The 17648-nt window shown below is 36.3% G+C and overlaps 1 protein-coding gene across 1 annotated transcript in view; it reads left to right on the top strand.

The window, feature by feature from the left end:
• Positions 1-17648, top strand: part of SGCZ (sarcoglycan zeta) — a 177489-nt gene that overhangs the window by 66050 nt on the left and 93791 nt on the right. Inside the window, 1 exon segment of the mRNA XM_059470679.1 lies at positions 12754-12855. Coding sequence (XP_059326662.1) covers positions 12754-12855 — 102 coding nt within the window.

Here is a 17648-nt window from a genome sequence, read left to right as displayed (position 1 = left end):
TCCCGCCCCCCCTTATTATTTAATGTTTATTTGCATTGTCCCTTGTGTCATCCTTATCCTGTTTTGGTTTTTCATTGCTTTTGAATCTCATAGATCTCATGAGCATCTCCCAGCTTCCTACAAATAGCTTGTTTGATTATCTCTTCTGGTAGAGTTCATGATATTTTTCAAAGGATTCAAGGTAAGTTGATCTTTACTGCCACTCTTTTGCCTTTTAAAAGATAAATGCCAATTCTGTCTTCTAGTTTTCACCTTTACAGTTTGCTCTCATCCATCCTTAATGAGCTCTCACAGACTTTGTGCTCATAGACTGCATAATTATGAGCCACACAGCAAAAACTACTGTGGTGCAATATGAATAGATCAGTAGAAAAGACAGTTTGTACCAAGGACCCAAAAGCTAGAGTATAGGTATGCGTATTTATTTACTTTATGATTACCTTGGAAAAAACATCCCTATTATACATGTTGCTCAAAGACAGCCAAAGGAAAGATATTTTACAGACTTTCAGCTGTCCAGGCTTCCTGGTGCTGCTTGAGCAAGTGCCAGAGGATACTCTCATCTGTTTAGTGGAGGTGACATGGGTCTTCTCATGCCCTTTGCCATCAAAGCAAGTCTTATTTTAGTTGTTCACTTAAATGCAACACTAGTGCCAGTTGCTTCCTAATTTTGTGTTTGGGTATTGGCTAGAATGGAAGAGATGGTGTCTTAAGTCTTGTGGTGGAGGCAAATGATTAAGTAGACACCCTGAAATAATGACTTTCATTGTCTCACTTGTTTCTTTGTATGAGCAAGAGGCAGGATAAATGGGAGAGGATTTGCAGTTTTGCATTTGGACAGATGGATGTTCAAAATCTTGGGGATAACTGACAGTAGATGCAGAACTTAGGGACACAGCGACACAGCTGAGACCCCTTGACTATGAACTGGTACTGGGACTGCAATGTACTGAATCTTCTATGAGACTGAAGAAGCTGATGGGAAAGCAGGGATGGAAAAGGAAAATCATTATCAATTTAGGAAAAAAAAAAGGCAGGCAGGTAAGACAAGCAAATTAGAAAAGTGCTGAAGAGGGATACATAGGAGGTCTTGATATAATATAAAGAAATACCTTTAGCTTGAGGGCATTTGTGTGAACTGGTTACTGACCTTGAGACCTTTAGCCTTTTAAGTGGTACAAGAAGCAGAAGGACACAGGAGGTCTCTGTGATTTGAGAGCATTCTGTTGGTGCATGTGCACTTGGTACTTACTGTGGGACTTGCTTGTGCTGCAGATCACACATTGATTCAGACCTTTCTGTTCCTTTTAGAGACTGTTGCTGCACTTTGAACAGATCTTCTGATTTAATTTCATCCAAAAGGAATCCCCTTCACATGCAGAAAAACTGCCCCACAGTGTGAGCCAACATGGAGTAAGTGGGGAAATGAGGGATTGCTGCACTCTACTGCTCTGAGCTATGTCACTGTTGTAGACACCTTTTAGCTATTATTTTATCATTTGCTGATTTTGTATACCTCAAGATGAAGTTCATTTCACTCAGTGGGCTTGAAAATACCTAGGTTATGAAACTATTCATAAATGCGTTCATCCTTTCCTTGCAGGATCTTAGTCCTTTATCACCGCTGCACCGATTAAAACAGAAAACCAATTTTTTTTGACCTTTCAACTAAAGAAAAAATTTAGAAAGCAGGAAAAACATGCTTAAGAAATGCCAAAATTCTTCAGTATTTATCAGGAGCCTTTCTTCTCCTTTGGGTAAATTAGTTTGTTAAAGAGCTACTTCACTCTGATTTCTTTTTCACCTTCAGCAAGTCTCCCAGGAAATTTTAACTAAGAGTCCTTTCACTGGATTTGCCTTCTTAAAAAAGCACTGCTTTTCCTTTGATATTTTCCTTCTAATCTAATTTTCAAGAATTTTTGTCCTTTTGTGACCAATCTCAACTACATTACCACTTAATATTCCCATTCACTCTTCATTCTCTGTTAATTGGAGCCAAATGGAAAGCAGTGCCTATCCACCCTTATTACTCCTCAAGAAAGCATTTCAGGAGCTTCCTCTTCATCCTGTCTCCTTCTGTATTCATGAAAGATGTTAGCCATTAACCTATATTATCACTGAGGTCTGTCTCTGGTTTACTCTTCACAGATACATTATCTAATTGATCCTTCTGGTCTTCGAGGGAAATCCCAAACTGGTAATGTTGTTTGGGATTTGTTTTGTTTTTCTTCTTTAAGTTTGTACAGATCCTTTGCAGTCACTTAGCAGTTCTTTCTCTTTTTTGGTCTGAACATCAAAACAAGTGGATTCATCCATGCTCCCTTTCTGTTCTTCCTCAACAAGATGTACTGTGTGAATTTGAATTCTTCAACCTCCTTCTCTCCTTAGATTGTTATATTACTAGTCTTATAACAAATCAGCTGTATGAGATAATAACCAGGTGGCTGGTGAATCTGAAATCCACTCTAACTCATGATTCTTGGTGTAAGTGACCTACAGCTTCAGTCCTGCTAGGACTGAGGTGAGTTCTACATTTGCTGTTGGGGATTGGACCATTTGCTTCCTTAATCAGCTGCTTTGGAGGGTGTCCATTTCAGTCTCCATGTCTGCCACTCCTGCACTCCTTTCCAGCTAGTCAATCACTTTTTCATTGGAATTCCTCATGCCTAATGTTACTGATATCCATTTGTATCATATGAGCTTCTCTGTTTCATCACTTTATAGGTCTTCAGCCCGTTTCCTAAAAGGAACATGCAGGGACACTTCATTCCTGATTTCTACCTTTGGAAGATACAGGTTTCCCTGGTTTCAGCACAGAACCTGAACTGAAGAATTTCCCTCCACAGTTCCTTTGCAGGCACAACAGCAGGTAGCTGTTCTGTGTCCAGCCTGCACCCTCAGAGCTGTAGGCTGAAAATGATCTCATGACAAAGGTGACACTGATGCTGTGCTTTTAAGGGGGTGAATTGTGATACTGAACTTCTTTCTAAAGTCCCTTCTGCAATCTGTCTCTAAAGTTTCCCTGTTACAAAGGTCAGCAAGCCATTGAAATGTTGATTCACAAATTCTTATCTTTCATTGTGCTTTTGTGATCAGTTTAGACACACCGTAGGAAATTTATATCTAAGAACACACTATCATCCCTCAAAATGATGCAATACATCTCTTTGTCATGTTTTCTTGTGAAATTATCCCCTTTACAAGGCTTCTCCCATTTGCCAAACTAACCGATAACTTCTCGATGGCTTTTGCCATGCTGAGCTATATGCAAAGAGATTAGGTAGGTCCTTTTTCCATTGTGGTTTTAACACTCCCTAAAAAACTGAAGGTTAGTATTTTTACTCCCTTTGTGCTGCAGAGAAGGAACTGAAAGCTATCATTTAGGAGATGAGTGTTCTATTGAGCAGGCTGTTAGATAAAAGAGGAGCTATTTTTAAGCAACTTTGTGGCATTTCTTACACTTCCATTTTCTTTTCCCTGATAGCACGAGATGGATCTCTGCAGCAAGCTACTTTGCTCTTTGTCCCATTTATTTTATTGAGTGTATCAATGGAGCAAGGTTTTGTTTAGTGAAAGATATGTAGAAGTTCTTTTGAAAAACATGCAGTGTTGGTACTGTAATACTAAGTAACTGCCTAAACTTGGATAATATTAAGGCTGCAATGTTATATAGTCACACTTCTTGAATCATAAAATTGCTTGATATGACACTTTTTCCTCACATGAAAATAAACATTTTTCATTTTGACAGTAATACATTCCTTAAACTGGACTGCTTTGAAAATTGTTTTCTTTAATGCTATTTAATGCTACAATGTGATCAAGGAAGCAATATAATAGGTCCTACTTAATGATATCTGTTTTGTTATAAGAAAAGCACACGTTGCTGAATACAAGTGCCATTCTAGGGAGTTACAGAAGGATGTGCTTGGCTGTGGGTACTTCAGGGCCTCCATGGTATGGCTCATTAGGTTAAGTTTTTATAAAGGATACAGAGTCATAGTATAGCAAAATATTTTGGAAGGTGCGCATGCCTTAATATAAGAAAGTAGAAATTAAGACTCAAATTACTTTGGATGCTGAAATCTAAATCAGGGAATATTTTAAGTCCTAACTCAGATCTGCAGGTGAGAGTCCAAGCTTGTGGAACTTCTCTTAAAATGGATCTGAGTCTTTTGTGATGGAGCAGTGTGAATTTTACTATTTAAAAAGTCTTTTGGGAAAAAGAATTTTGGTATTAAGGATTTTGAAGGCAAATTCATTTTTTCCAATAAGTTTTTTATTACTTGTATGAACTGGGTGGTTATCTAAAAAAGAGCAACCATTAGAGCAATGTGGTTCTACTATGGTAGCAATAGACTAGTCATCACATACTAAGGAGGTTAAAAAAATTTGCTCCTTTCATAGACAGGGCACGTACTCTAATAAGTACATAAAAATGAAGCTACTGTCTGGCCAGTTTGTGGAATCCAATATCTAAATTCATTTGTTCTGATGACAACATCTGATCTGTAGCATATCATCAGTCAGAATCAGAATAATATTGCAGAAATACCAGACATGCTGAAATCAACAAGTGAGATAATTTTTCTCTGCTTAGCCATGGTAAGTGTTCACAAGCTGTGCTTGTTCTTTTTTTTTTTATTCCACTTAGAGAGATATGGGCGATAAAGGCAGACTAGGAGCAATGTGAGCATTAAGATGCAAAATAACATACAAAGAAAATGATCTGTGATTATTTAGTCTAAGCAATAATGTATCTGAAGGGCAAACAAAAGTAATTGCATGATAGCACTGGAGTTTCAGACTATGTATGAAGAAAATTCTTTCAAAGATAGTAGAGGCAATATTGTAACTTGCCTAAAGAATATATAGAATCTGCCTTTAAGGGAAAGAACAAGAGAAAAGCAAACCCCTACATCTATAGCAGCCAAGGTAGAGCTGACTTTGCAACATTGTAAGAGAATAATTTTCTTTACAGAACCTCTCCACTACGCCCACAGCTCAATTCAAGACATGCTTTATCACTTTTCAATAGGTATAAATGCTCCCGGAATAATTGCTAATGCTTGTTCAGCACTTTTTTTTTTCCTGCTGCCCCACTTAGAGATTAGTGTCACAAGGGCTGAAGTTTTGGTTGTGTCAGGGCAAAGTGCAAACATGGAAAGCTCAAAACACATAATTGCATTAACACAAGCTATTTCCTGCATTTGACTGACAACCCAAATAACATTTTTACTTCTCAAAACCTAGACAAAACTGCATTAGTTTAGTGTATTTCACTGGAATACACAATAAGGGTAAGTCCTAAAACTTATTTGTAGAAGCTCTTAGAAAAATGTCAGAACCTCTTCTCTATTTTAATTGTCATATGTGTACACAACAAACCAGTGGGACTGTACATTTTTTTTCTTATAGGTAAATATTTTTATAGGTTTATCAACAACATTGACTGTTTCTGTATACAGCATATTTGTTTATTGTCCTCTTATATCAGTTTTTAATTTTTCTTTCTGAAGTCAGGCAATCACTTGAAAAAAGAAAAGAATAATGTATGATTAAATTTTCAGCATGACTAAATTATCTTCAAGATTCTTTGCTGAAATTACAACCAGGACTCAAACACAGGGAAGTGGATCATATAAACTGCAATTTATGTGGACAAAGTAAACACACCCACAGTCAATACTGCTGGCTCCTGCACAGCTTGTTTTGCCCAAGACCCCGAGGTCATTTTCCACAGAGCTGCTTTCCAGCAGATCAATCCCAGCCTTGTGCATGGGGTCACCCCTCCCCAGGTGCAGGACCCTGCACTTGCCTTTGCTGGATTTCCTCCCTGCCCATGTCTCCAGCCTGGCAAGGCCCTTCTGAAGGGCTGCACAGCACTCTGGGGTATTGGCTGCTCCTCCCAGCTTGGTGCCATCACCAAACTTGCTGAGGAGGCATCTGCCCCTTCAGCCAAGTCATTGATGAATAAGTTAAACCACTCCCAATATTGAATAACGAGGGACACCACAAGTGTCAGGCCTCCAACCAGAACCTGTATCACTGATTGTGACTCTCTGGAGTCAACCAGTTGTCAATCCATCTCACTGTCCACTCATCCAGACCACACTTCCTGAGTTTGCCTACAAGGATATTGTGAGAGACCAGTGTCAAAAGCCTTGCTGAAGTCAAGGTAGAACAACATGCACTGCTGTCCCCTCATCCCTCCAGGTAATTTTTTCATTGTGGAGACATCAAACAATGATTTACCCTTAGTGAATCCATGCTCCTGATCACCTTCTCATCACCTACATGGATAGAGATGGTCTCCAGCAGGAGACACTCCATCACCTCTCCAGGCATTGAGATCAGGCTGACTGGCCATTAGTTCTTTAGGTCCTTCTTCTTGTTCTTTTTGAAGACTGGGGTGACATTTGCATTTTTTAAGTTCTTAGGTACCTCTCCTGGCTGCCAGAACCTTTCAAAGATGATTGTGAGCAGCCTCACAATGGTGATATTAAAGGACACATCTATGTTTGAATGAAAAATAACATAACTTCCCTTATGATGGAATAAAATCAAAATTTTAAACATGAAACAGGTGTTTCATGTTATTGTCGTGATAGGTATATATTTTATATTAGTAAAGGTAGTTTATAATTGAATAACCAGGTCATACTCCACACTTTATAACCATTCTAAAGTAGCATGTATTCAAAAAATTTTAATTCCAGTTAGTTTGGATAGTAGTCTGATTTTTCTTTCTTTTTATTGGTTTTTTCATCTTATTTTTTTCCTTAGTTTGTCTCTCCTTAAATATTGCTCCACTGTACTACAGTAATTTATTCCCTAGCTTTACCCTGATATCTACACACTGTCAGCATTGAAGATGCTATCTATTATTGTCAGCAGATGGATGAAGGCAGGTGTTTCCATCAATCCAGATTTTTACCATTCCAGTGAATATCTTGACTTTATTTTAGCTTTATTTTTGGCTGTTGAAGCTGTTATCTTTCCTAGTAATCCAGGAAAATACTCTGGTTTTCTTGCTTATACCGCTACCCATTTTGTTTATGCAAGACTTTTGCTGCCTACAGTTTTTCCTTCAGTTGTACATCCATAATCACATCCAAGCACCATTTTTCTCCAACTGGAATTATTTTCCAGCTCTGTTTATTACATCCAGGTTTCTGCATGTGTGAATACAATACAAATAATTTCCTTTGTCATCTTCCTTCCAATCTTTTGTGTGCATCTTCCATTTTATCAACAACCTAGCTGCTAATATAGTTCATCTTCCTAATCATACCCATTGCTGTCCCTTTACATTACCTACTTTTTTGTGCCATGCTGTCAAGTTCAGTATTCTTTTTCCATCTTCACTATAATTCACTACTGCTACATTGGTTCATTCACCTTTCTTCTGATATCATACCCATTTTTTTAATTTGGCATGGCATGTTTGTATGCTTACAGCTGTTTCATCTGTGCTTTTTCATACCTGTGCAGCCACATCATCCAAATTCCATTTCATGTATGGCTTGTGCTATGATGCCTACAAGGCAACAGACATTGAATGCTTATTAATTTATAGGATATCTGATGTAGACACTTTGTTTAAACCTACTTTTTTGTTATTATAATGTCCCCTCTCCCTGTTTTGTGTAATGATTCCTTCAGAATGTGAGCTTTTGAAGACAGGGTTTGGGCTTAAATATATACTCAGAAAACAGGCAGGATATCACATCAGAACTTCTGAAAACCTTGAATATTATTGATAAGAATGAATTTCCTGACCCACCAACTACTTGTTTGTTCCTGCTGTAAAGTACTGAAACATGTATTTGGTGTATGTTGTTATTATTATGGAAGTCAGAAAAAATGCCATGCAAACTTGAAATATAAAATACTATTTAATAATGTTTTAGTCAATTCAGAATAACCAACACTTCAGTTCACTTTTCATTTTAACTTTTCACTGTGCTACTGCATGTAAGTTCATGATCCTAAGGAAAAAGCCTGCATTTTAGTTAGCAGAGTTCTTTACTGCCTTCTCAGTGCCCACTTCATGATGTGCATGACAAATTACTGGAGGATCTATCAGAGTGCTGTTCTCTCCCCATGTAATGAGAGTTTTCATTCCTGACCTGGCGCATCATGCCTTCCAACTTCTTTTCTCCAGACCAAGGAATTTTGAATTCTGTGGTTTTACACAGGAATTGCAGATATTTTGTCCACTTTAATATCTTTCATATAGCAATGTTATTGATAGATTTGCAGAACTTTCTAACACTGGAGGTCTGGGTTTGATGTCATGCAAGAAGGTGTTATTTCATCTGGGTGGATGAAATATAAGATATAGTTACTGATTTCCAAAATGTTATTTCTAATTGAAATATTCCACAGCTTGGCTTCAAAACTGCCCTTTTAGTAGCTTAAAGATCTTCTAAGCCAGCTTATTGAATCCTGTCCTAGGTCTCCAGTTGTCATCTATGTCACAGAGGATTGGCTTTATTGTGTAGAGAGCTAAGCTTGTTCTTTCATACTTCTGGTTTATCAGCAATTTGTGTAGAACTCCTTATCCTCTTCTTTTTTCTTAGAATTTCTTAGTGCTTAAACAAATAAAAGTAAAAAAGAAAGAAAGAAAAACAGAGAGAGAACAATAAAAGAAAGAAAGCACACCACCACATATTTCATTAGATAGCAATATGTGTAGTTCAGGACTAGTTGTAGTAGTTTAGATTGTAGACAGGCTACTGCAGACTGTAGTTTTAGCCAACTTCCTAACTTGTTGAGAAGTATTCATTGTTCTTAAAAAGTATTCATAGCATATACTTTATATTTGTAGTTATCATAAAACATGCTGCTGTAATAGTTTATTGGGCAGAAATTATACAGGCTGTATAAGTAATGCAGCCTTGTAGAATTCTCAGCACATTGTGAAGAAATAGCTTTATCTTGTAAAAGATCATCCTGCCTGTTTAAAGACAGTGTGAATTAATCTCTGGTTTTTTTATATACCATTTACAGGATCATTGAAGAACATAACATGTTTATAAGCAGGTCAAAGCTTGAATAAGCTCTGAATGTCAGTATTGTTGTTTGCCTCCCAGAATATTTTTCTGGAGAGCTCTTTTATGTTCTGATTCAAATTTATACTCTCATTATCACAGATTTATAGTAAGTATAGTTTAGGACTACATTGACTTTAATGTAATGTTCAAAGTCAGTAAAACCCTTCCTTAGGTTGCTGCAGTTTTAAGACAAAGAACAGCATAAACTAAATGCTTGGTTTTCATATTTTAATAGCTTCTTATTTGAATTTCTGGTTTTAATCACTGAAACGTGATGTACTCTAAGAATAACATAAAATATTGATAGTGATGTTTGATTTTTTTGTTTACAATCTCTATAAGATGTTTATTGGTAAAGGGGTTATTTTTCTTTGTATGTGAGGGGAAAAAAAAATGTAAGTGAGGCAGGGTCACAGTTTGTTTCAGATTCTTAAATGAGAAACATGGCAAGTTGTACATGGTATAAGATGCAGAATAATAATAAATACCGAATAATAATAAAGAGGACATAAAGTGATGCAAAGACAATCACTCACAACATAGCACAGACTGATGCCCACTGTGTCTTCAAGCAGTGGCCACTTTGAAAGACAATCCTTGTTCTCTCCAGCCCCCTTCTTGCTCTACCCCCAATTTTCTTGCTGAGCATGGTGTTACAGGTATGGAATATGTCTTTGGCCACTTGGGGTCGATTGCCTTAGCTGCATTCCCTCTCAACTCCTTGGCCATCCCCACTCTACTTACTGGGGGCAGAGAGCGGGGAAAAATGATAGAGGCTTGACACTCTGGAAGCACAGTTCAGCAATAGCCAAAGCACTGGTGTGTTTTAGCCAAAACTGCACACTATTATGCCAGCTGCCATGATGAAAGAGAACCTCCATCCCAGTCAGTCCTAGTACCAAACCTGACGCATGCTTTAAGTACTGGCATAGTTCATTCAAGTCTATTTTTGCACTTGAATAAAATCAAATCACACCAAAAGGATAAATCTGAGTTTTATTTGCCTGGAAAACCTTAACTTTATGGAGTTTATTTGGGAAATAAGCCGAAGGACCTTCCTCTGATTAATTTTTTAATATTAATAACTTTTTAACCAAGTGTTAGTTTTGAAAACCTTCAAATTTTTCTCTTTTACAGCATAGTTTTAACCCAATGAAACAAGAAAAGCCTATTATTCCAAACTCTGTTTAAACTTGAAGGAGGGGATATTGATGAAAAAAAACATACTGGGAGGTAATTCTTTAGTGGGGTCATCTTCATTAAGCATCCTGTGGTAGTACACGTCTGACTATATTCTGTATTTTACTATTCAGACTTATTTCACGCCAGTCATTACACACCTCAGGAATTATCTGGAAGATTATTGTGTTTATCAAGGAATTGAGGTTGCCATCACCCTATTCCAGTTTGATAACACCTTTTGTGACTTAGGCTCCAGAATGTAGTGTCTGTCTTTTTGTGTTGAATCATGTAATTTTACTGAAGTTAGTGCTTCTGTCTGTGCAGAGCCTGTCTGCTTTCTATCTGTTGGATTCTGCTGAAGGACTAAAGAATGAGTACCTAGAAAGGTCACTCAGAAAAATGAAAGCCCTGATGGACACAGTAGGCTCTATCAATACTTTATTTCTGAGACCCCTGACAGTTTAATCTTGCTGTGCGATTTAACTTCCTGCTGCTGAAAATAAGCAGAGAAATTATGATAAGTATCAAAACATAGTGAATGAATTGATTTTGTGCTTTAGGTTTCTGTCAGTAACATAAGAACAGTACCACCATATAAAGTTACTGAAAGTATTTTGAAAATTAATTGATAGTTGTGAGGAATGATATTACTTCAGTAATAAACACTTATATGAATAGAAGTCTAGAAGAATACTGACAGTACAGTCTTCACAGCAGAGTTTTAACAGAGTACAATAAGTGAGCAGCAAAAACAATAATAACGTGAAAGCAAAATAGTGAGTAGCTGCTTATTGAAGTTTGTGCCAATTCTATATGCAATAAGCTGAGATTCAGGAGGGTAAATATCACATATAAATAAATAATTTTATCCTAAACATACTTGTAAGATAGAACAGATGGAAGCTTCTTAGATAACTTTAATTTCAACATTTCTAGTTTTCTGAAAGCTTGAATTTCCATTTTTGTTTATTTTTTGTTTATTTTTTTACTTCCTCCTTTTCCCTCCTTCCCTATTTTTCTTGTAAATATTGTTTATGTGTGTCAGTTAGAAGCATTCCACAGAAGCAGATAAAATCAAATATTGAATTTGCCTTTTCTTTAGAAAACATGTTTATATCCAAATCAATAAATCAAAAAAATATCTAATTCTTGTTGAGTATTTATTCACTGACAAAAATGACAGCATGCTTGTTGTATTTTCCCAGGTTATTCTTCATTAGTAAAATTTTACATTCCATTACTATAGGATTGATCAAATAAAGACTTAATTTTTGTTAATGCAGATTGCACATTCGATAACAAGCTCTAATTTCTTTATTTCCCTTTCAAAAACAGGTATCACTGTTTCCTTTTGCACTTTTTGTTAGAAAGCCCACAAATACCTGAAATTTTCCAAGTGAAAATATTTGTATAAACATTACTTGACTTGAGACAAATACTTTAAAATATATCCTCACTTTCTTAAGAAGCATTATTTGACAATTCAGCCATGGCAGCCGAGGACTGTTACCCAGCTGTTCACCCAGTAGGCGGAGGTTTCTTGTCTCACACTTCAGCCAGCAGAGCACAGGTGCAAGTTCTCATTGTTCCAGTAGACCAGAGTCATCACTGGCTTTGAGATATGTGATTAGCAGTTAGATTAAATGTGCTTATTTTGCACTTGAGTGCATCAAGTTAAATTCCACTGGCTCTACAGTGAAGAGTTACTCTTCTATCAGGAACATAGTAACAAGATTCTCAGGATAAAAAATCTTGACTTTCTATTGTTGTGCAAAATAATTTTGTCTCTTGAGTATAAAGCACGTTTCATTGGTTTTTTTCCTGTAAGAGTGCAGCTGAAGCCTTGTTATGCCACTTTTCTATGCTTATATTTTATTGAACATTGAATTTTGTGGTTTACTTGTTTCATCCAGACTTTTACAATGGCGCTTTCCTATTTCTATTCTGATAAATAAACACAAATAATCAAAATTAGCATTTTTGAAGTTGTTAATGAGCAACATGCTTTTAGTAATGATGAACAACCACTAAAAATTATTTTCTTTCTTCTACATGATATTTTCCTATGTATTTTAATCACCAGGAAAAGCAAAAACACTGGATTGAAGCTATAAATTGCTTTAGATGTAAAAAATGTTACATATATATAGAGAAAATTAAATAGTGGGGTTTTTTTTATTGAGCAATTATAAAATTACATTCAGCAATTGTAATATTTTCACCCTGTGCAGGGAATAATGATGATCTACAGTTCTACCCTGGCACCAGGTTCATCCAAGAAATAAAGTATGCAGGTCACCATCTGGTTGCACAGTTAAATACTTCAGCTCTAGGTTAAGCTCTGGCTATAAATGTGCTCATCTACCTCCTGCCCAAGATCATGAGAAGAGCTGGGGACAGTGGGAGAGCACTCATTATTTTTAGGGGTTAAGCCAACTACTGTCTTCTTTTTAGGTTGCTCTGGATAAGGTTATTTCCTAAAGTGAATATATATATATATTATTGATTGTAGGATGGAATGGGAAATTTGAGAGTCACTAAAAAAGGAATACGACTTGACGGAATATCTGAATTTCTACTTCCACTATATGTGAAAGAAATCCATTCCCGAAAGGTAGGTGTTTTTCATCTTTATTTCTTAATTTGCAGCTAATATAAATTGATCTCTTCAGTCTCAAACTACAAAGTTTAATTCTTACACCTCCTAGATTGGCAATCAGTAGAGGTTTGCTTTGAGAATATCTTAACAGTGAAAGCTTCCTTCATGTCAATTTTTTTTCTGAAACCTTGCTTGCTTTTTAAAAGAAATGTTTTATCCTAAAGAAAGGAGATTCAAAGCATGTATATTTTATACTTCAAATGACCTCAGAAATGGGAATGGAGCATTTGACTCTCAGTTGATGTAAAGACCAGGAAAGAAAGAATGGTGATAAATTCAAAATGCAGAGAAATGAGGAATGGTTTTGTTCTTTTTATCACTAGCTATCATGACTTCTTTTTCTTTTTCATTATTTTTTAATTTTTTGTTTGGGTTTATTTTGCTCATTAGGTAGAGGAAATCCTGCTATACTGTGTAATGTTTCTAGGATTTAATTTTTCAAAGCAAACCCTTTTAAATGTTATTTAAATGAAATTATCATATATCATCAGGTTATTACAGAGAAAAAAAGAAAAGCAATAAATTTTATACTATGAAATTCAGTATAGGTCATTTTAATTCTTTTGGTTTTATTCAGTTATGCTGTTTATATTAATATTGTCAATGAATTTTTAAAAATATTGAAATGCTGGAAAAATAATCTTTTTACCATGAGAATGATTACCTATGATCTGCGTAGAATGTTATCTTGGCTTTCAGTCAATGATCTGAAAAGAATTTTAGTGTGCATACTGCAACATTTGACAGTAGTCACAAGTATGTTGACTCTAAATTCCTTTGCGGAATTTTTTTTCTGTTGAAATCCGTCTTCTATGTATATAATAAAAGTCTTGAGTACATTCATAAATGACATGACAGTTTCCCATTTCTCTTAATTAGTTCACTCTTATGTTAATAAATCCTTGAGGTAGTCTCTTCATCCTCTTGTTCTCTAGAGCTAAGGTCTTTCAATCCTTGACAGAGTAGCAGTATTGTCCTACGTAATGAAAATTTTTATAATATTTAAGTAACCTTGCAGGGAGCATACTCTTCATTCAAGGCTGCAGAACATTACTCATGATGTGTGCATTTTTATCATTTCTTTCCTGTAAGTGGACAGTATGTATTGTTGTTCCATGTCCTGTTCCTCTACATGAGAGTAATGATTTGGAATATTTTCTTGCCCAGTGCTCATACTGCAGAACATTGGTTCTTTTAAAGAGAAGATGGAAACTTTTGTTTCAAGTGATAGTAATGAGACTTGAGTAGGGTCCTATTTTAGCTGCTAACAAATCTCAGAAAAAAATACATTTTATGCATATTTAATGCATGGTTATTGTAAAGGAGGGGATGCAGAATCTACCAGATGCCTAACATAAGGTCCCAATAGTCCTGTGAGGCTCATGAAAAAACACCACTTGTCAGTAAATATTCTCAAGCTAGCAGAAAGTAGAGTTGATCATTAACTTGAAAAAAGTAATTCGAGTAAAATATTTTTGGAATTCCTGGTCTACTTATCTGTATTAACTTTAAGGCACTTGTCACCTAGATAAAAAAGTGGTATTAACACAGACTTTATTCTATCTTGCAGAACTTATGAAATAGATTAACTTTCCAGTCTTATGCCAACTTGCTCAGTAGTTGTGCTAAAGTTCAGTAACTTCTATATGCAAAAGGAATGCCTTGAGGGAATGATGAAGGAAACCTCTGGAGCTGTATCCAGCTTAGCAGTAGAGTTTTGTTACGTCTCTGCAGAGTATTTCTACAGCTGCATGGCATCTGTATGTGACATGAGATGTTTTGGTACTTACAAAAGTGGCCATAGTGCTGCTGAAATCTAAAAGTAAGCTTTCTGGGGTTTTCTGGGGTCTCATCACAGTCAGTAGTGACCTAGTCAATACTGGCAGCAGATTCTGAGCAGCCATCCTGCTCACTCACCAGCTATTAGTGTTTACTTTGGGCAATACAGACAGGAATGCTTTTGTCTGCCTTTTCCATTTAAGTAATAATGATTTAAGTTTGATGTATGCAGGAGTTAAAATATTCTGTGAAATCAACAACTTATTACTTATTTCTAGAAGGAGGGTTAGTTCTTTAAGCCTACACTCATTCCCCTATAAAAGAACACATCCATTAAAGTGACATTGTTTGATGGACTCCCCGATGACTTATTCAGTAGTAACTTTGCAGGACTGGTATATTTCCTCTGCAGTGCAGAACGTGGTTTGTGGAATGGCCTCTGAGGGAGCTCCATGGAGGCTCTCAGGAGCTCCCAGGACCTCTAGGAGGTCAGGCATTCACTGTTCTCCCACTGCAGCTCAGGGCAGAGTGAGGCACAGCAGTGGGTGTGCTGTGCTATGGCTAGGAGGCATTACTGGAGTTCTTGCACATTTGCTGGTGCTATCTTTTAGTAAGCTTGATCTGAAAGTGATAAAAATGTTCATTAAGAGGACAGCATTCACCTCTGATAGTGAATTACTGCTGATAGGAGTGCCCAGCAGTCTGTTGAGTAGGTAGGCGGAGCTGAGCTCTGTGCTGCTGCAATTTAAGTGTGAGAATGGTTAGATTTGCTAGAGTAAAGCTCACATGTGCTTACTGATGACCACTTGCCTGCTGCATACCTGGATGCCCAATTAAGATAATTTATACAGTGTTAAGTGCAGACCTTAAAATGCCTTTATCAAGAGAATGGTATTGAACTTTGTATATAGGTTGAAATACTGCCTTTTATCTTGTGATTGCTTCATTGAAACCCTGAATATTCAAAGCAAGTGCTAAAATACTCAGATTTAAGACAGCTAGAAAACAAATGTATGTGAATTCTTAAAAACATAAGAAAACTTCTAGTGACAATTACTTCTAACAGTATAAAATTTTCTTTCCAAAGGTAGTAGTGAAAAAGCCAGGTCTTGACTAAAATGAATATTTTCCCTTGTGTAGAAGTTGTGTAATTGAGAAGGCTACTCAAAGTGTGCTGTTTTCCTGGCCTTGCTACCCTTGCTTTGCCCTTTTTACCATACACAGTCAGTGGTGTCTGCAGAACTATGGGTTCCAACCCCTAATTCTGTGTTTATACAGAGGAGAAACTTCTATATTTTCATCAAATGGCTTCCCTGCATTTCAGAATTTAAAATGATGCATCAGACTCTGAGCAGATAAGGGCTTTTTTGATCTTGAATTGACATCTTTATATCCCCAAAACCAGGGCATGTGTAGTCTGTGTATTGAATCTTACAGAGAATTAAATTTTGGCTATGAATTGTCTAGCTGTATACTGTTGATCAAATTGCTCACCTGAAACCAGTAAGTTTCATCCAGACCATGTTGTAATTCTCACGTTTATATCATTTGCATTGTTATGATGCAAACTTTATTCTTTATAGTGTATCTTTAATGAGATGTGTGAAATCAGATTACACATAATGCAACTTCCTGAATTATTTCAGTATTTCAGTTCTTCTGAATTGTTTTTATTATCATGCTACTGCGTCCATACCACTGCACTTCAGAATGGAAACAATCAAGGTACAGTCTTATTAGCTTGTCTTATAGCAATAAAAGTTATATGGTGTTCATGGTGTTTTCTTGAGAATGTATTCCTGGGTTTATTAATTTTGCACATACAGTTCTTAAGAGCTGAAAAAAATCCAGTTTTCTCTTTGTGAAATTGTTTCCATTACATAAAAGAAGTAACCCATTGTCCCTTAAAGTAGAGGGGATTACTTTGGGGTTTTTTCCACAATTAATAAGGTTAAACATGTATTCTCTGAAATTAGTGTGTGTTTTCCAGAGATATCCTTAGAGAGCACAGAATTTCCAATTCTTTGGGGAAATTTCAAGAAAACAAAAATAGTGAATATATATGAACTTACTGAACATGAGAAACTCTGAAAACTTTATGTTTATCTTGGGTTTTAAAATATGTGATTCTATATGAATTAAGAAATTGTAGGTGGGGTTCAAAGCAGGATTTCTTTCAGGCATTTTTTCCTCCAGATTTTTACTCAAGCGACTGAATATCCTTGTAAGTATTTAGAGAGCTTTATTTTACATTGTTTTATTTCCAAACCTGGATCTTTATTTCCAAACCTGGATCAATCTTGACAAAAGCTAATCTAAAATATATTTCTTTCATCACTGTTTCTCTGAGTGTATATAATCATCAAAATAGAATTAGTTTTTGCTAATTTCAGCCAAATCATTGCATATATTTAGGTTTATGTTTGGGCTTTAGGTGGCTTTGTGATAACCTTAAATTCTTTTTCTGAGACAATGTCTTCGTTGAGCTTCTCTCTCTGATCAATTTATAAGGATGCAGCATTGGAGATCACATCAAAAACCCTTATAAAGCTGAGGAAGAACATACGCTCTTCTTGTGCGTTGAGACAGGCTTCTCTTTTTGCAAGACCACAAGTTGGTGCTCCTTGCCTTTACTAATCCCATGCTTATTTTGTCCCAGCTCACTTTTTTTCATATCTACATAGTAATAATTTTTAGGGGCCTCTCCCACATAATCTTGTAGGAGCTGATGTGAGACTGACTGGGCTGTCGTTTCTAAAGTCTTCCTTCTTTGCAAGATGCTCATACTCTCTTGTAAGGCCTGGCAGAATTGGGGTTTTGTTGATTTCGGGGTTGGGTAGGAGGAGCATATTCTCCCACATTCCACTCAGAAACGTTCTCCCAAAATTTCAAGGCCAGATTTGCTATATCAACCCTCTTTTCTGCTCTTTGAGATACCCTTCTGCCATGCAGTCAAAACTAGTTCAAGA

This window comes from Ammospiza nelsoni, chromosome 4 (genome assembly GCF_027579445.1).
Source record: "Ammospiza nelsoni isolate bAmmNel1 chromosome 4, bAmmNel1.pri, whole genome shotgun sequence".
Lineage (NCBI taxonomy): Eukaryota > Metazoa > Chordata > Aves > Passeriformes > Passerellidae > Ammospiza > Ammospiza nelsoni.
Note: the sequence above shows the minus strand (reverse complement) of the source record. Positions and strands in the feature narration are given on the sequence as shown.